Source organism: Anguilla anguilla, chromosome 2 (assembly GCF_013347855.1).
Source record: "Anguilla anguilla isolate fAngAng1 chromosome 2, fAngAng1.pri, whole genome shotgun sequence".
NCBI classification, from domain to species: domain Eukaryota; kingdom Metazoa; phylum Chordata; class Actinopteri; order Anguilliformes; family Anguillidae; genus Anguilla; species Anguilla anguilla.
Genome location: NC_049202.1, coordinates 75,273,992 through 75,294,191, shown reverse-complemented (window position 1 = coordinate 75,294,191; position 20,200 = coordinate 75,273,992). Strand labels below are relative to the sequence as shown.

The 20,200-nt window shown below is 48.3% G+C and overlaps 1 protein-coding gene across 1 annotated transcript; it reads right to left on the bottom strand.

Moving 5' to 3' along the window:
• Positions 1-1,999: 1,999 nt before the first annotated feature.
• Positions 2,000-19,662, bottom strand: LOC118216473 (metalloproteinase inhibitor 2-like). The gene is made up of 5 exons (XM_035397644.1): positions 18,920-19,662; positions 6,750-6,850; positions 5,517-5,625; positions 3,185-3,309; positions 2,000-2,520 (listed from the first exon to the last, which is right to left on the bottom strand). The coding sequence occupies exons 1-5, from the start codon at positions 19,047-19,049 to the stop codon at positions 2,323-2,325; spliced, it is 663 nt and encodes a 220-aa protein (XP_035253535.1). The 5' UTR covers positions 19,050-19,662; the 3' UTR covers positions 2,000-2,322.
• Between the last annotated feature and the right edge of the window lie 538 nt (positions 19,663-20,200).

Sequence of the window (20,200 nt, the reverse complement as noted above, 5' to 3'; positions counted from 1 at the left end):
CTGGAGAATATATTTTGACAGTAGAATGTATGTGTAAAATGAAATACGAATGTGGCAATAACCAGTACTATCAAACATATGTATTACATTTTGACATATACAAAAATATATATATTCTTTATATATTGGATTTTATCACATATTTTTTCACAAGGGGTCGTCACATGATGTCAAGCAGCCAGTTCCATAGAAACCCCCTCCATACCACTCAATTCAGCCAATGACAATCCACCATGCAAGCCCAGCCAATTACTATCCACTGTACCTAAGCCCAGCCAATCAGCATGTACCACGCTAGACCAGCCAATCAGCACCTGCCATACAAGCTTAGCTGTCCCCCCAAACGCAGGCAAAAAAAAAAAAAAAAAGTTGTATAAACAACTGTGCAGAGGCCCTGGGAGGCAGAGACAGTCGTCAAGAGGCGTCCAATCAGATCATGCCTCCCGGATGCACACTGTGACATCATTTCCCATAGCCCTCCCCATCCTCCTGACCTGGTTCTAGCAGAAGGCCGTTCCCCAGGAAAGGCCCAATAAGAGCGGAGTAATGACCCCCGTGGTCTGACATATCCATGTTTGCGTGAGCCGCAGTAGTTTTGGCATCACACCGGAATCCCTTTCACTCACACTACACTGAGTCTTAATGCACACCCTACGCTGAGTCTTAACGCACACATTACACTGAGTCTTAACGCACACATTACACTGAGTCTTAACACACACATTACACTGAGTCTTAACGCACACACTACACTGAGTCTTAACGCACACAGTACACTGAGTCTTAACGCACACATTACACTGAGTCTTAACGCACACACTACACTGAGTCTTAACGCACACACACTCATATTACAATGGGGAGCCAGCACAGTGATGTGGGCACGGGCGGCAAGATGGGCGGAGCTAGCAGTGTCTAACAGACCTGGACCAATTACGTTTGATTATTAAGCACGCATAAGCACGCACGCACGCACGCACGCACGCACGCACGCACGCACGCACGCACAGGAGAAATATAAAGAGCTGGGACATAGCACACTACCCCGTGAGCCCGGCGGGACGAGGGGGAGGGGGGTTAGGCTCCGGGGCCCGGCGGGACGAGGGGGAGGGGGGTTAGGCTCAGGGGCCCGGCGGGACGAGGGGGAGGGGGGTTAGGCTCAGGGGCCCGGCGGGACGAGGGGGAGGGGGGTTAGGCTCAGGGGCCCGGCGGGCCGCGGGGGTGGGGGGTTAGGCTCAGGGGCCCCGCGGGACGAGGGGGAGGGGTGTTAGGCTCAGGGGCCCGGCGGGACGAGGGGGAGGGGGGTTAGGCTCAGGGGCCCGGCGGGACGAGGGGGAGGGGGGTTAGGCTCAGGGGCCCGGCGGGACGAGGGGGAGGGGGTTAGGCTCAGGGGCCCGGCGGGACGAGGGGGAGGGGGGTTAGGCTCAGGGGCCCGGCGGGACGAGGGGGAGGGGGGTTAGGCTCAGGGGCCCGGCGGGACGAGGGGGAGGGGGGTTAGGCTCAGGGGCCCGGCGGGACGAGGGGGAGGGGGGTTAGGCTCAGGGGCCCGGCGGGACGAGGGGGAGGGAGGTTAGGCTCAGGGGGAGCCTCAGCTTCAGCACACAACGCCTTTCCTGACTCACCCAGGATGTCTCCCCCCCCCCCCCCCAGGTGTGTGTGTGCGTGCGCACGTGCGTGTGTGTTGTGTGCACGTGTGTGTTGTGTGTGCGTGCGTGTGTGTTGTGTGCACGTGTGTGTTGTGTGTGCGCACGTGCGTGTGTGTTGTGTGCGAGTGTGTGCACGTGCGTGTGTGTGTTGTGTGCGAGTGTGTGCACGTGCGTGTGTGTTGTGTGCGCGTGTGCTGTGTGTGCGTGTGTGTGACGGAGAGAGAGAGAGAGAAGTGCAGGGTGGGGGCCACTGACCAAAAGCAATTTGGGTTTGTAATGACGTGTGCAAGATCACGTGATGCAAAAGACTCAGTTTTGCTTTGTGATTTTAATCTGTACTCATTTGTATCAGTGGGGGAAGGGGGGGGGGGGGGTGTTAAGCGCTTTTTGGGGCAGAAAGTGCCTTCTTTCCAGGATCGTCCAAAATACTACTTCCTGTAGCCAGCCTACTTGGGGAAGTGACATCACTTGTCCAGTCTAAACCTGTCTCTCTTGTTCTCATGATCGTTTCACTAAATTATAATTTACTTGAAATCTTTTCTTCTTTATCTTATTTTTTGGTTACCTGTTCATGTATTTACTAGTTTCTTCATTTCTTAAAAAAGTAACATTTTGGCTTTGTTTCGGTCTCTTGTTTTTTTTTTTTTAATTGGGCAGTGAGGCGACAGTGGGGTGGTTAGGGGTCCTCGATGTCCATGAACTCGTTTTTGGGGGCGGCCAGGCCGCGGTACCAGGCACAGGACCCATCGTTCCTCTTGATGCAGGCGTAATGGTTGGCCTGGCGACCACTGATTTTCTTCTCCATCACCCAATCAGTCCACAGGCACTCCTCCGGACTGCTGATGGAGCAAGGGATGGAGGGACAGCGTGTAATCTGAGAGAGAGACAGTGAGTGACAGTGTGAGAGGGGGGAGAGGGAGAGTAAGGGGGGGGGGGAAGAGAAAGAAGGGGGAGAGAGAGGGGAAAAAGGGGGGAAGAACAGAGAGAGAGGGAGACAGATGAGAGAGAGGGATAGAAAGAGGAGAGTGAGAGATGAAGGGAGGGAGAGGGAGGAAGGGAGAAGAGGGAGAGAGTTATGATTATGATTATTACAGTTATGATTTGTATATTTTTTAAATGAGAGCTTGTAACACAGAATTCCAACGTGCTAATAGCAAATGGCTCACGAAACTGTGAAAGCAGGAGAGGGCTGGGTCAAGCTAGGCAGCTAACATGCTAACCAGCTTTCCTTTGAAAAGCCTTGATTAGCTGCAATGACATTTAAACCAACAGTGATTAGGTCACTGAAGTTGAACTATGGCAGAACTGCATAGCATGAGTGAGTCAGTCAAGGTAGAGGCTGAACAGATGTGTCTGCAGCTGTAATGGCTGTACATTCAACTAAGTATATACAACCCCCATGTGGCCAGAGGTTCGATTCTCTCTGGCTCGGTCTGTCTGTATGTCTGACTCTCTCCCCCCTCTCTCTCTCTCTCCCCCCTCCTCTCTCTCCCTCCCTCTCCCTACCTCCTTCCCTCTCTCTCTCTCCCCCCCCTCACCCGGCAGCCGCAGCCCATGTCGTAGCGCTGGCTCAGGCTCTTCTTCTGGGTGTGGCTCATGGTCTCCCAGGGAACGATGAAGTCACACAGGGTCACGTGCATCTTCCCGTTCGACTCCGCCTTCCCTGGGGACAGAGCGGCCCGCAGTCAGCACAGGCAGCACAGCACGATGCACAGTAGAACACAGTCATGCCGTACACACAGCACAGGTAGCACAGCACGTTAACTCAGTAGAACACAGTCACGCCGTAAATTCCACAGCACAGGCTGCACAGACAGCGCAGCACGCTACTCAGCACAGACAGCACAGACAGCGCAGCACGCTACTCAGTAGAACAGTCACGCTGTACATCCCACAGCAGAGGCAGCACAGACAGCGCAGCACGCTACTCAGCACAACAGTCAACTCTTAGCACAACCTATCAGCACTTAGTACAGCCATGACATCACCCATAAGGTCTTAGTACACACTGAAACACACAGCATGACTCCACCACTGAGTACATTTCCACTGCAGCTCTGAACAGATCCATTACCATGTAGCACCACCAAATACAATTTTGTTACCATTTAGTACACCAAGTTACTCTCTGATTTGACCCAATCAATTGGGTCTTTCTGTGGAGATCAAGATCTTTTTATTGGTTCAAACATTCCAACGATTGACAGGTCATTTAGCTCCACCCATGATGGCGCTTATGAAGCTTCACTCTCACACTAGTTGGTACACTTAGTACACAAACAGTAACACTGCACACTATTTTGTGCGATAAACAATACACCACTTAGCATAGCATTCATTTAGCAGAGGTTCCTGTGTGAAACATCTTACAATAGTTACCTGAGCAACAGCACAGTCTAACCCAGGAGCTGTGGTAGGAATGATGACACCAGTGGTGTGTAACCTGTCAGACTGCAGTGATCTACCTGGAGTGCTTACTACAGGCCTAAACTTCTACTAGTGCCACTGTAATCTACCTGGAGTACTTACTACAGGCCTAAACTTCTACTAGTTCCACTGTAATCTAACTGGAGTACTTACTACAGGCCTAAACTTCTACTAGTTCCACTGTAATCTACCTGGAGTACTTACTACAGGCCTAAACTTCTCCTAGCGCCACTGTAATCTACCTGGAGTACTTACTACAGGCCTAAACTTCTACTAGTATGCCTGCAATATAATTACAATGGGAGTTCCACACAGAAACGTAAAACAAAATTGGCATCTGGGCTCACTTTAACAGGTCATTTAACAAAGATACATACAAAATCGGAGTAGACAGAGCTATTAAATCGTTTCAAAAGTGCACTAATAGTTCAGCAATGTCTTTTTTTTTTACTTTAGGAATCAGGAATTTTTTGCGAACTTGACTCTGTTTACGAGCATTTGTGTCTGCACTTAACGCTTCACCAAAATGAGTGGGGTCATTATAAAAGATCCAACCACACTGAAGGCATTATTACTCATTTCACCACAAGAAAAACTCACTGTGAAATGTTTCAAATATTAATTGGTTATTAGTTATCGATACGTTTGTATAGTTACGTGTCCTAAAAATGTTACAGCTGCCAGCGTCCTGAAGGACTTAGAATTCCACAGCCATTTCAGAAGCGATGTGGCAACAAAAAAAACGGCAGTTGCTATATTATTCAAAATAACCCCTGAAGGGATTTTGTTTTGCTGAAATGAAATGTTATTCAAATTGTAGCCAATCCCTGTCTTGACATCATCCTAACAACTCCGATGCGTCCAAATTATGCCTCGGAAGAGGCCCTATAAAATGTTTTCTTGGATGTCTAGACAGCTAAAACTCGATTGAACAATGATGTTTTAATATGTATCTCTTCGTCAAGGTCTTATCTACATTGTGGTATAAAGCATTTGAGTTTTACGAAAGGGTGTTTTTTGTAATTATGGTGAAAAGGAGACGTGCGCATCCCTCTGGAATCCGCATCCCCAGCAGATAGAATACTATTCCATAGCCAGATATAACCAGCCGCTAGCGTATTATTTCTGGTGGCTAGGTCATCGGGCAAACTTGTTTGAACAACAAGATTCTTACATGTATATCTTTGTCAAGGTCTTATCTACAGTGTGGTATAAAGTATTTTAGTTTTACGAATGGGTGTTTCTTGTAATTATGATGAATAGGAGACATGTGCCGTCTTTGGATTTCAAATCACCAGGAGTTTGAATAGCCACAGCTAGCTATGACCTGCTTGCCAGTGTATATGTTTTCTGGTGGCTAGGTTTGAACAACACGATCCTTCCATGGACGTCTTCATATGGGGCCTACCAGCAATCAGGTACTCGTCTTCATATGGGGCCTACCTGCAATCAGGTACTCCTTTTTTCCGCTGGAGTCCAGGGTTACTCCACACACAGCTGAGGAAGGAGCAGTGAAGACCTCCTCAATGTCCCTGTTTGGCCCTTTAAACATCTGAACACAGGTGAGGAAGGTTAACACACACACACACACACACACACACACACCCCTGTCTCTTTAAATATCTGAACACAGGTGAGGAAGGTTAACACACACACACACACACCTCTGTCCCTTTAAATATCTGAACACAGGTGAGGAAGGTTAACACACACACACACCTCTGTCCCTTCAAATATCTGAACACAGGTGAAGAAGGTTAACACACACACACACCTCTGTCCCTTTAAATATCTGAACACAGGTGAAGAAGGTTAACACACACACACACCCCTAACAGCCCAGTGACTCAGCACAGGAAGGCAGGCCTGAAACCTTTCTGTACCTGCTCCCCAAATGCAAGCAAACTGACACAACTGCTGTGGGAATTATGGGTCAGGGGCCACACCTGTTCCCTTTCAAGTGTGACCCCTGACGCAAAGGTGTCACACCTTTCAGGATATGACCAACATTTTCTGACCAATCACATTAGCTCAGTGCAGACCAGACTGAGGGGGAAACTCTGATTCTAACTTCACCTGTGAGACACAGACACAGTGGAGTGGATGAACAGGGAGAGGAGATGAAAGTCAATTACACTACAGGACCAAAAGTATCTGGACACCCCTTGGTCTGGGGCTGTTTTTCATGGATTGGGCTAGGCCCCTTAGTTACAGTGAAGGTAAATCTTAATGCTACTGCATACAATCACATTCTAGACGATTCTGTGCTTCCCCAACAGTTTGAGAAAGACCCTTTCCTGTTTCAGCATGACAATGCCCCCTGGCACTCCGCGAGGTCCATATAGAAAAGGTTTTGTTGAGACTGGCCAGCTCAGAGCCCTGACCTCAACCCCATCCAACACCTTAGGGATCAACTGGAAAGACAACTGTGAGCCAGGCTTAATCGCCCAGTCAGTGCCCGACCTCATTAATGCTCTTCTGGCTGAATGGAAGCAAATCCATGCAGCAATGTACCAGCAGTAGCACCAAATACGACATAATATGGGGAGGGGGGGGGGGGTGTTCAGAAATGCACATAATATGTAAAACCATGAAAGGCACTATATTAGATGATGATGATTATGATGCCAATGATGAAGATTACTATTGTTATTATTATTATTGTTGTCATCTTACCTTGATCTGCTTGATGTCATACTGGATCCTCTTTATGGGGTTACCGTAGACATCATTCCCAGAATCCACCTCTTTCCCCCCGACCACCTTCGCCCTGATGACTGAGGAAGAGGGAGACGAAGGGGGAGGAGAGCAGAGGTTAGAGCCCACACACAGACGCACGCACTGACGAACGCATGGACAGACACACATGTAAGCACACACGTATGCATGCATGCGCATTTATACTTGCACACACACGCAGCTTAATCATATGTATGCAAGTGCGCAAGAGTACGAGTGTGTCTCTGTGTGCGTCTGTGTTTATGAGCATGTGTGTGCGTGCACGTGCATGTGTGCATCAGTTTATGGGCGAGTACATGTGCTTTAATGGATCAGACCATACTGTACTCCAAATCACTACATACTGTACCCCAAACCACCATACGGTACCCCAAACCCACTCATACTACACCCCAAACCTCAAAACACTGCACCCCAAACCACCACATACTGTACTCCAAACCACCACATATTGCACCCAAAACCACCACACACTGTACCCCAAACCACCACATACTGTACTCCAAACCACCACATATTGCACCCAAAACCCCACATACTGCACCCAAAACCACCACACACTGCACCCCAATCCCCACATACTGTACCCCAATCCCCACATACTGCACCCAAAACCACCACACTGTACCCCAAACCACCACACACTGTACCCCAATCCCCACATACTGTACCCCAATCCCCACATACTGCACCCAAAACCACCACACTGTACCCCAAACCACCACACACTGTACCCCAATCCCCACATACTGTACCCTAATCCCCACATACTGCACCCAAAACCACCACACTGTACCCCAAGCCACCACACACTGTACCCCAACCCCCACATACTGTACCCCAAACCACCACATACTGCACCCCAATCCCCACATACTGTACCCCAAACCACCACACACTGTACCCCAAACCCCACATACTGTACCCCAATCCCCAAATACTGTACCCCAAACCCCACATACTGTACCCCAATCCCCACATACTGTACCTCAAACCTCATACTGTACCCCAATCCCCACATACTGTACTCCAAACGACCACATACTGTACCCCAATCCCCACATACTGTACCCCAAACCCCACATACTGTACTCCAAACCACCACATACTGCTACCCAAAGTCTCTCTCTGCTTGACTTTAACACAGGTACCCCTCTGCATGAAGCAAAGCTTGAGAAGAGATGGATTATGGGTAATGAGGGGTAGAGGGGTACAGTTTTCTCTTGTGGATCTGGGGTGGTGCGTAAATCCAGTTGAATCACCCCAACCCATCCCTTACGTACCCTTACTCCTCCCCCCCCACCCCCCAAAATAACCCTCACCCACAAAAACAGCCCAAAGGACAGGGTAAGTTTTCAAAAGACGAACAAAAAAAAAAAGGCTGTAATGACTAAAACAGACCGTTTACCCCATCTGCACGGGCCATTTAGCCTGCGGCATGCGAGTCACGCCTGGACTCGGAGAGCTCTAAAAACCCAAAAACCCGCCTCCTGCAGGACAGCCTGACACCGCGCGTCACTCACTCCACTGACCACTCGCCACACCAGCGCACTTTCACACGCCCCCAGGCTGACTTACCTGCGCACATCTACCATAAGCATGCCATCTTTTTTCACCTCGTTTTTAAAAGACTCCGCATTCAAAATCCCTACTTTGAACAGTCATACGATGCATAAACAACTGAAGAAAACAAATGCTATGATGGTCAGTCTATTGTACTCAGAGATTTGTCACTTAGTAACCATGTTTATGGCATAAATATCTAAACCAATCAGCAGTGTGACCGTTAGGTGGGCTACCAATCAGAAGTCAGCTTGACGTGAGTACCTCTACAGAACTGAGTCAGAACTTTAGCAGCAGTGTTCAGGACCTGCATACTTTACGGCAAAATAAAATTTTGTTACGTTCTTGTTTGTAAATTTGAAAAAACAACATATTTTTTATCTTGGGGGAAATTAACACTTAAATGTAAGAAAAAAAGTAATTTCACACAGTTTTCGCTGTTCTCCCAGGACATCTTGTTATACAGTGCATTTCGTAAAAACAAAACTGAACTGATCGCAGTTTGCTTGGAAAGATATCCTGTGTTGGAATGCTAAGAGAGAGGTTCTGAAAGAATCAGCCAATCGGGCTATCAGCCACTCTGAACATCGTCCAATTGGGATATCGGATAACAGAGCCTGATACTTCAGAGGGAGTCGGCAGTGACAAAGCTCTGACATTTTAAATGAATGCGAAAAAGCTCGATGCTGTGTCTCTTTATTGCAGGGCAGACAGGAGAGGTTCCCCACTCCTGACAACGTCTGCAGGTCGGGGTGTGACAGGAGAGGGTCCGTTTGTATGCTCAGGAGAATAGACAGAACATGGGCACCTGCCCAAACTCTCTGCAACTCTGAAGAGGTTCTATGCTCAGCTAACCTAAGATGCACCTCTCCTAAGAAGGCTACTCTCTCATTAGCATCCTGCTATGCACTGCAAGGCTATACTGTGTTCAGCTACACAAAACTATGCTAAGCTGCACTAGAGTCTCAATGCCCTTCTAAGATAGTCCATGATTCCATGCTAAGCGATGCTACACTGCTCTGAGGGCCTCCTATTATCTCACCATGCTATGTTAAGAAACACAAAGCTATGCTGCACTGAATACATTCTTATTACCATCCCACTACACACACACACACACAACATGGCCAAAGGTATGTGGACAACCAAACATCACACCCATAAGTGCTTGTTGAACACCTCATTACAAAACCAAGGGCATTAATTGGAGTTGGTCCCCCCCTCCAGTCTTCTGGGACGGCTGTCTATTAGATTTTGGAACATGGCTAGGGGATTCTCTTCCATTCAGCCACAAGAACATTAGTGAGCTTGAGCACTGATGTTGGACAATAAGGCCTGGCTCAAGGTTGGCTTTCCAATTGATCCCAAAGGTGTTGAATGGGGTTGAGGTCAGGGCACGGGGGCATTGTCATGCTGAAACAGGAAAAGGCCTTCCCCAAACTGTTGCCACAAAGTTGGAAGTGCACAATTCTCTAGAATGTGATTGCATCCTGTAGCATTAAGATTTCCTTTCACTGGAACTAAGGGACCTAGCCAGAACCACAAAAACAACTCATTATTCATCCTCCACAAAACTGTACAGTTGGCACTATGCATTCGGGCAGGGAGCATTCTCCTGCCATTCACCAAAACCAGATTCATCTGTCAGACTGCCAGATAGTGACGCGCGATTCCTCATTCCAGAGAACGCATTTCCAATGCTCCAGAGTCCGATGACGTTGTGCTTTACGCCGCTCCAGCCGACGCCTGGCATTGCGCACGGTGATTTCTTGGGTTGACGTTGCTTTCAGAGGCAGATCTCACTAGAGAGTGTTGCACCGAGGGCAGGCGATTCTAACGCGCTAAACGCTTCAGCGCTCAGCGGGGTGCTCACATAATGGGACCGTTCTGTGAGCCAGTGTGGTCCACCGCTTCACAGCTGAGCCGTTGCTGCTCCTAGACGTTTCCACTTCACAATAACAGCAGTTACAGTTGACCATGACAGCTCTAGCAGGGCATAAATTTGACAAACTGACTTGGTGGAAAGGTGGCATCATATGGCAGTGCCACATTGAAAGGCACTGATCTCTACAGTACGACCCATTTTACTGCCAATGTTTGTCTATGGAGAGAGCATGGCTGTATGTTTGAGTTTATGCACGTGTAACCAATCGGTGTTGCTGAAGTAGTCAAACCCACTAATTAGAAGGGGTGTCCACATACTTTTGAGCATTTTGTGTATATACACTCACACTTACATGACTACATGTGCACACACTAGCAGGCACACATACTAACACACACACACACACACACACACACACACTTCTGACCCAGGTACATGGAGCCTCCCTTTCTTCCAGACAGAGGGCAGACTGCAGTCAGCACTGTTTCCCTGTTAATCCCTCCCCCTCCCTCTCTCATTCTTTCCCACTCCCTCTCTCCATACATAACTGCCTGACTCTTTCTCTGTCCTTCATACCATCTCTTTCTCCCTCTTTCTCTCTCCGAATATCACTCCCCAAAGCTCAACTTCCCCGTCTCTTTTTTGCATTCTGGGACAAGTCCATGATGAATTTTGGGACATGTCCACAATGAATTCTGGGACAAACCCATGATGAATTCTGGCACAGGTCCATGATGAATTCTGAGACAAGTCCATGACAAATTCTAGGACAGGTCCATGACAAATTGTGGGACAGGTCCATGATGAAATTTGGAACCGACTGGTGACAAATTCTGGGACAGGTCCATGACAAATTCTGGGACAGGTCCATGACAAATTCTGGGACAGATCCATGACAAATTCTGGGACAAATCCCTAACAAATTCTGGGATAGGTCCATAATGAATTCTGGTATAGGACCATGATGAATTCTGGGACAGGTCCATAATGAATTCTGGCACAGTTCCCCGATTCATTCTGGGACAGATCTGTGACAAATTCTGGAACAGGTCCATGACAATTCTGGGCCAGGCCTGTGACATATTCGACAGGCTGATAATAAATTCTGGAACAGCTCCATGATTAATTCTGGGACAATTCTGTGATGAATTCCGGGACAGGCCCATGATGAATACTGGGACAGATCTGTGATGAATTCTGGGACAGGCCCATGATGGATTCGGGAACAGGTCTGTGGTACATGTCGGGCATAACTCTGGTTTGAACCAAAGGATTCCAGGGGTTTCGCCTTTTTCTTTTACTCCCTCTTTTTCCCTCCAGATCCTGCTGACTCCCTCAGAATTCCTGCGAGTAGCCAACCGCAGCTCGGCTGAACGGTAAATAAACAAGGCTCCTGGCACAGCACCATCCAGCCACCCCACCCACCCCCCGTCCAGGAGAGAGATGCTGGGATCCCTTACAGTACAGTAACACAGACGCCACAGCACAGCACCACAGAACAGTGTAGCACCACAGAACAGCACAGCCCCACAGAACAGCACAGCCCCACAGAACAGCACAGCCCCACAAAACAGCACAGCCCCACAAAACAGCACAGCCCCACAGAACAGCACAGCCCCACAGAACAGCACAGCCCCACAGAACAGTGTTGCTCCACAGAACAGCACAGCCCCACAGAACAGCACAGCCCCACAGAACAGCACAGCCCCACAGAACACTGTAGCACCACAGAACAGCACAGCCCCACAGAACAGTGTAGCACCACAGAACAGCACAGCCCCACAGAACAGTGTAGCACCACAGAACAGCACAGCACCACAGAACAGTGTAGCACCACAGAACAGCACAGCCCCACAGAACAGCACAGCCCCATAGAACAGTGTAGCACCACAGAACAGCACAGCCCCACAGAACAGTGTAGCACCACAGAACAGCACAGCCCCACAGAACAGTGTAGCACCACAGGACAGCACAGCAACACAGAACAGTGCAAGTCTGAAAACTTCCCCAGCCAGGGACTTGCACCACGGGTGAAAAAAGACAGAGAGAGCCAGTGCATAATCTCCTCTCTGTGCTGACCGAAACACCCCTCCCCCCAACACAACCATCCACTTAGTCCCCCCCCCCCCCCAGTCCTCGCGTCCCTGTCACACCCATCCTCCTCAGCACCACTACGTAGCACACCCCCGTGCTCTTCTACCGTTTAACCCCAATGATGTGCAGTCTTTGTGATTCATTTTTTTTAATCCTGCAGATTACTGACAGTAAAAAACAAACAAATGTATACAGTATATATTTTTTGAAGGCAATAAGTTTCAGAATTTTTCAAATATTACCGGCATTTTAGGATTTTACGTTTTTTAAAACAGATTTACGTTTTGTAATAGGTGTGGCCCACCTGTGACTCAGACCTTTGACCAGCTGCGTGTACACTCTGTTCCATAAGCCCTGCACCACTCAAGGTCCTCACAGCGGAGGTACACTCTGGCGCAGAACCAGCTCTACACACACAGGGACGTGAATACAGCCGCTGGTTACTGGGAACAGCAAAAGCAACCATAGTGGCACCCAAAACAACACAAAAAAACATGAAAGCCTCAGACGTTAATGAGCACCCACACAATACATTACAAATGGACATAAATGGTTAGAGATTCTGAGTTTCGGTTGTTGTGATAAAGCTTTAGTGGTTTATTTTTGTGAATGTCTTTTAAACGTAGGTGTGGCTTAGGCAGGCGATAGGAGGCAGGGTCAGAACTGACGTCACACTTGGGGGGTGGTGGCACTGACTCATTTAGCTGAAATCAGTCGCACCTGTGGGGAGACGTATTGTAGGGGGGTTTTGACCTGGATCGCACGCCACGAGTAAGACGCCGGAGGCAAGACGTTTTGGAGACAAACAGACTGAGAAAGCGGAGTTTGTCTCACACACCACGACAAACCGTCACTGTATATACACCTTTTAAACTGAACATCCATATCGGAGGGCGGGCTGGCCGACCGGACCGACGGAACTGCACCCCAGGGGTGTCTAGCGAAGAGTCGCCCGGTCCGAGTGAGCTGGTCGCAGGAAGCCAGAGCGGTGGCCTGGCGGTGAGTCAACCACAAACACGCCCCACAGACAGGAAAGGTTACCTTCACCCAGGAAAGTCCAGGTAACACCTTTCACGTCTAACGCAACACGTAGGGAGAGGCACTAGATTACGGGCTTGCTAGCCTCAGATATTTAGGATTCACGAGCCTGGTTTGGCATACAGCGTAACACTGTACTTAATCATTCAAACTTAAAACAGCGCCTCATTGGCCATACTTAGACCACACCGAATCTCCACCGGGGAAGGTTTTCACTGGATGGCTCCGCAGCCGGAATGTATCGTGGTTACCGCGGAAACACACCAGTCAAAATTTGCAGACCATTTCACGGCAGTTCTCCCCGAGCTGACTGGTGTGCTCACCGTCCTGACAAACTGCAGACACGCCCCCTCGTCTGCTGCCAGCGGGCGGAGTGGCCAAGGCACCGGCGCTCTCCCAAACCCTAATTTTAGCTTGTTTTTTTCCTCCACACACACAGAAAGAGAGAGGGTAGGAGCCCTGTGAAAGCCATAGAGAGGATATGAGTAAGGGCTTAACAGACCTCTAATGAGCCAAAGAAAGCCTCTTCTGCTCTGAAACCAGAGAAGCAGTATTTCCACAGGCACCGCACAACACAAACCCTCACTGCTGGGGCAGGAACTGGCAGGTCTATGTTCACCATGAGGAATCAGTAAAATAAAGTTTTTATTCTCTTTGTGGACTCAAGAGGAAAGATTCATGATCTGGTCCTCCAGTCATTTTGCACATTCACAAAGCCTGTCCAATGAGAATCCATCACCCACTGTGGCAGTTAAAATGTAGCACTGTAAATGTGACCCAGTTTAAAAAGCTGAAGACTTTGGAATTTGTTTTGCTCGTTTTTATGATGACTCAGAGGACATTCCTTAACACAAGGACTTCCAATAACCCTGTTAACAGAGGCCACTTTCTCCTCACGACTGGACCAGAGAGGCAGAGATTTAAAACTAAATCTGACTCCCATTCCAGCCACGGGCAGCATCTGTGCTCAGCGCTGTCCCATCAAATCAATTTGGACATGGGTGGGAAAGCCTGAAATCTCTGGCAGAGCTAAACCACAGCATTCCCAACATTCCCATCACAGCATTATCACTACAGCATTCCCATCACAGTATTCCCAACCTTCTCCCAGCTCTGAGGGTGCGCTGGCAGATCTCTGGTGATTTTTGGCCAGGTTATCATGATGCCTGAGCCAGAGAGAGGTTCCACATTTTAGCTCCATGTCATTTATGTATGGATGTTCTTCCTTAATGGATTCTTTAGTATGAATCTGTGATAACATTTTAATGTAATTTGGGGAACCAGGAAATACACTTTCTGGAATTTTATTCCTTAAAGTAATTTACACAAATAGTTTATTTCATTTTTTGTATGTCGGCTACTTCAGCTGAAGTTCCCCCTGGGAAAAATAACACTGTGGCCGTCCAGGACTGGAGTTAAACCCGCAGGCACTGTGGCCCTCCAGGACTGGGGTTAAACCTGCAGACCCTGCGGCCCTCCAGGACTGGAGTTAAACCCGCAGGCACTGCGGCCCTCCAGGACTGGACTTAAACCTGCAGACCCTGCGGCCCTCCAGGACTGGTGTTAAACCTGCAGACCCTGCGGCCCTCCAGGACTGGAGTTAAACCTGCAGGCCCTCCAGGACTGGACTTAAACCTGCAGACCCTGCGGCCCTCCAGGACTGGTGTTAAACCCGCAGGCACTGCGGCCCTCCAGGACTGGAGTTAAACCCGCAGACGCTGCGGCCCTCCAGGACTGGTGTTAAACCCGCAGGCACTGCGGCCCTCCAGGACTGGAGTTAAACCTGCAGACGCTGCGGCCCTCCAGGACTGGAGTTAAACCTGCAGACGCTGCGGCCCTCCAGGACTGTAGTTAAACCTGCAGACACTGTGGCCCTCCAGGACTGGAGTTAAACCTGCAGACGCTGCGGCCCTCCAGGACTGGAGTTAAACCTGCAGACACTGCGGCCCTCCAGGACTGGAGTTAAACCTGCAGACACTGTGGCCCTCCAGGACTGGAGTTAAACCTGCAGACACTGTGGCCCTCCAGGACTGGAGTTAAACCTGCAGACACTGCGGCCCTCCAGGACTGGAGTTAAACCTACAGACGCTGCGGCCCTCCAGGACTGTAGTTAAACCTGCAGACACTGCGGCCCTCCAGGACTGGAGTTAAACCTGCAGACGCTGCGGCCCTCCAGGACTGGAGTTAAACCTGCAGACGCTGCGGCCCTCCAGGACTGGAGTTAAACCAGCAGACCCTGCGGCCCTCCAGGACTGGAGTTAAACCTGCAGACCCTGCGGCCCTCCAGGACTGGAGTTAAACCTGCATAAGCTGTGGCCCCCCAGGACTGGAGTTAAACCTGCAGACCCTGCGGCCCTCCAGGACTGGAGTTAAACCTGCAGACACTGCGGCCCTCCAGGACTGGAGTTAAACCTGCATACACTGCGGCCCTCCCAGAATGCACTTTGATAAACAGTCTGCTATTCAGACAAGTATATAATTCTGATTGGAAGTTTTTAGCAAAATAAAATAAATACATACATTATTAATAATAACACAATTCCTTTTAAACATGAGACACGTGTGACTGAGGAACAATGCTTTTCTCTGCACATCTGTGGTGTTCCAGACAGCCTCTCACACTCGGGGAAAGGGGCGCTGGAGCCTGTAGCTGCTGGCTTGTTTCAGGCTGTATTTGAATACTAGCACAGAGATTCCTATCCGCTGGGAAGCCCGAAGAGGCGAAGGGCCGGCCAAGCGCCTCAGGGGCTCGGGGCATGTCAAAAAAAAAGGTGGGAATAAACAGAGAGGGAGTGAAAAAGACGGGGGATCCACAGAGCGTGACAAAGCGATACGCGCGTGTGAGGGAGGCCGCGAAGCTACGCCAGGGCGTCCTGGCGCTGAGGCCCACGGCACGAGGTAAACACGGCCTACGAGTGATCTGCATAATACAGCACAGTGCCTTAACACAGCATTAAAATACGGCACAGTGCCTTAACTACGCCTTAACACGGCATTAAAATACGGCACAGTGCCTTAACTACGCCTTAACACAGAATTAAAAATATGGCACAGTGCCTTAACTACGCCTTAACACAGCATTAAAAATATGGCACAGTGCCTTAACACGGCATTAAAACACAGCACAGTGCCTTAACTACACCTTAACACGGCATTAAAATACAGCACAGTGCCTTAACTATGCCTTAACACGGCATTAAAATACAGCACAGTGCCTTAACACGGCATTAAAATATGGCACAGTGCCTTAACTACGCCTTAACACGGCATTACAATACCGCACAGTGTCTTAACACGGCATTAAAATACGGCACAGTGCCTTAACTACGCCTTAACACGGCATTACAATACCGCACAGTGCCTTAACTACACCTTAACACGGCATTACAATACGGCACAGTGCCTTAACTACGCCTTAACACGGCATTAAAATACGGCACAGTGCCTTAACACAGCATTAAAATACGGCACAGTGCCTTAACTACACCTTAACACGGCATTAAAATACTGCACAGTGCCTTAACACAGCATTAAAATACGGCACAGTGCCTTAACTACGCCTTAACACGGCATTAAAAATATGGCACAGTGCCTTAACTACACCTTAACACAGCATTAAAAATATGGCACAGTGCCTTAACACGGCATTAAAATACAGCACAGTGCCTTAACTACACCTTAACACGGCATTAAAATACAGCACAGTGCTTTAACTATGCCTTAACACGGCATTAAAATACTGCACAGTGCCTTAACACGGCATTAAAATACGGCACAGTGCCTTAACTACGCCTTAACACGGCATTACAATACCGCACAGTGTCTTAACTACACCTTAACACGGCATTACAATACCGCACAGTGCCTTAACTACGCCTTAACATGGCATTAAAAAACAGCACAGTGCCTTAACCACGCCATAACACGGCATTAAAAAACAGCACAGTGCCTTAACTACGCCTTAACATGGCATTAAAATACGGCACAGTGCCTTAACACGGCATTAAAATACGGCACAGTGCCTTAACTACACCTTAGAACAGCATTAAAATCTGCAGGTCTGCATCATACAGCACAGGGCCTTAACTACGCCGTGATACAGCATTAACAATGGGCTCGTTCCCCTCCAATATCCCAACACCCTACGCCGCATCTTCCCAAAAACGTCCAAAGACATTCTGTGGCAACTATACAAATGAGATTTTAACGGCTTTACCAACAAACACAAGTTTGAATAAACTCCCATGAACGGATAATGTCCCAGTAACAGTGGCATCGTTGTCGAAATGCTCAGACAGGCCAGATATATTCTGGCACACAGCCGGGAAATTACGTGTTTAAGTAGCCCACAGCAGTGGCTCCCAAACGGGCACCCCTGTGTATGCGATTAAAAACCATAGATGGAATCCCTGAATTTTACCAAGCTGTAACTTTTTCTTAATTCGGTGCTTTTCATTTTTAGAGGGATGACTTGCCCCCTTACACCAAAATTGTTTACAATATAGTGCAATAAGAACAATATGACCTCAGGAATTTTATTCTTCATGGTATGCACAGCTATTTCTGACATAATGTGGTTTAAGAGGGTAAATAACATCTCTAAACATGATAAGCACCTAATTAAGAAAAATGAACAGCTAGTTAAAATTTTGGGATTGCAATTGTGGTTGAAAAGGAAACCCAGCATACACAGGGGTGTCCCACGACCGAGTCTGGGAACCACTTGCCTAGTAGGCCAAAAAAATCCTTCAGAGTCTTTAAAACGTCCCAAATCCAGCCAATGAAGAGGTATACTAACACATTTCTCATGGCACGCTGTGTGAGGAAAATATTTTGGCAGCAGAAGATTTGGGTGACCTGATTCTTTCGAAACCACGAGTAATCCGATTGCCAAGGGGCAGCCGAAACTAACAGAACTCAACCGGTCCGGCAATTAACCCAGAGCGTATTACAGAAGCCATTTATCATGTCTGTGCAGACTGTAGTAATGCACGGGAAACTAGTCAATCTCAACCCATCAGCTATGCAATAAATATTTACTATATTTGCTACGTCATTGGCCTGGTCAAAATGTATACATTTCCATAGCTTGCTAGCTGTACTCAAAACACCCAACTTCGGTTCAAAAGTTAGCTAGCGTTAGTGCTCTTTCAAACCCACCAACTAGGCTACATGTAGTTGATCGGTTACCAAAGAATAAGATGTATAGGTCGAGAAAAAAAACTAAAGCCAAAACATTGACGCTAGTAGTCCTACGCAGGCCTATAAAATTGAGCATTGCTTTCGCTGTCAAAATTCAAAATAAAACTGAATGCGCTGACGATGGAGCCAGCTAAGTACCTAGCTGCATTTTTTCGTACGTCATTGGTGTTCCTCGTGCCAGACTTAACCTGCTGTACGTAGCATAAGCGTTCACCACAAACCCTTATTCAGTGATGGGATCCAGGCAACTACACGTCTACTCCGACTATGACAACTATTGGCTAAATTCACGAGCGGTTGCAAGTCTCTTTAACGTACTACTTACCTATGTCTGCATTGCAAAATGCCTGTTGAGGATGAACAGGAGAACAGCTGCACGCTTCTGCAACCTCTTCAGCGCGCCAGAAAAGCAGCACAACCAGGGTGGCAAAGAAACTGCGTACAGTACAAGTCATTTTCCCACCGCCTTACTGTGTGACTTTATACCTTCTAAAAACTAATAACTGACCGATCTATGAACAAGCGGACCGCGAAGAAACGCTCGCCTTTCTCTTCCACTAGATTCACGGCACAACAACACAGAAAAAACGGAGTTCCCGTGTCCTCCGCAGGCTAGATCGCGCTGAAAGACTATTTTAATTAATCCAGCAGCAGAATATTGATCGCTGAGTAAGTTACAACGTGTAGGCTGTTGTTATGCGTTGGTTCGAGTCATCTACTATCTACTTCCACCGCGTTCTACGCGTCTGTTTGATTTTCGCTGAGATCAGGCGCATTCTTCTGTCTGGCCCCTCCCTCGCCTGAAGGTCGGCCCAGCGGCTCGTTGGGTAGGCTACTTTTAAAGGCCGTGTTGTTGCACTATGAACGGCGACGCGAAACAGTGGTGTGTTCAACGGATTTTCTGGTCTCCTATCTTGACTTCTGATTGGACGCAGTTCTCGTGTTCTGTTTGTCCCGGGGATGCGGATAAATCAGACCCGCAGTGTTTCCTGCAGGTTCGCGTGTAGTATGCGCGCTTCACCCTTCTCCTGCGTCTCGCTCTTATTTGGCTGTACGAGGCCGGGGCTCCGCACGGTATTTTAAGGTCAGGCTGTATCTTTGCTCACAGCAGGGCGGATAAGACTTTCAGTCCACCCGGTATTAACTTGTCCCAACTCATCCTCGATTTCAGAACTGAAAACTGATGTCAGCGATTTCAGCAGTAACAACAAAACATCACAATGACACAAAGAATAAACTACCACATCCCCAGAAATATCTGGTGTTAGTAGTAGCCTGGAGTAGTCAATATGTTTTACAACAATGTTGACACTGAGCCCCAGAATATCGGGGTGCTTTGGTTGTGACACTGCGCAAATACACGGTTGGCGTACTTCGACAGAAATTAGTTCTCAGTGAAACAGTGCATAACAAGGTCTGTGGGCGTTTGTGAGTAACTGTGTCATTATATTTGGAAAGACAAACTGCTGTTGAGTTTTTTAATGTACATTTTTGGCACTTTAAGCGACACAAACTTTGGTACCGTTGAGGTCCGTTGTATCAGGGTGAGCTGCAGAGGATATCCAGAAAACTTAACAAATCTCAGTGAAACAATCTGGAGAGATAT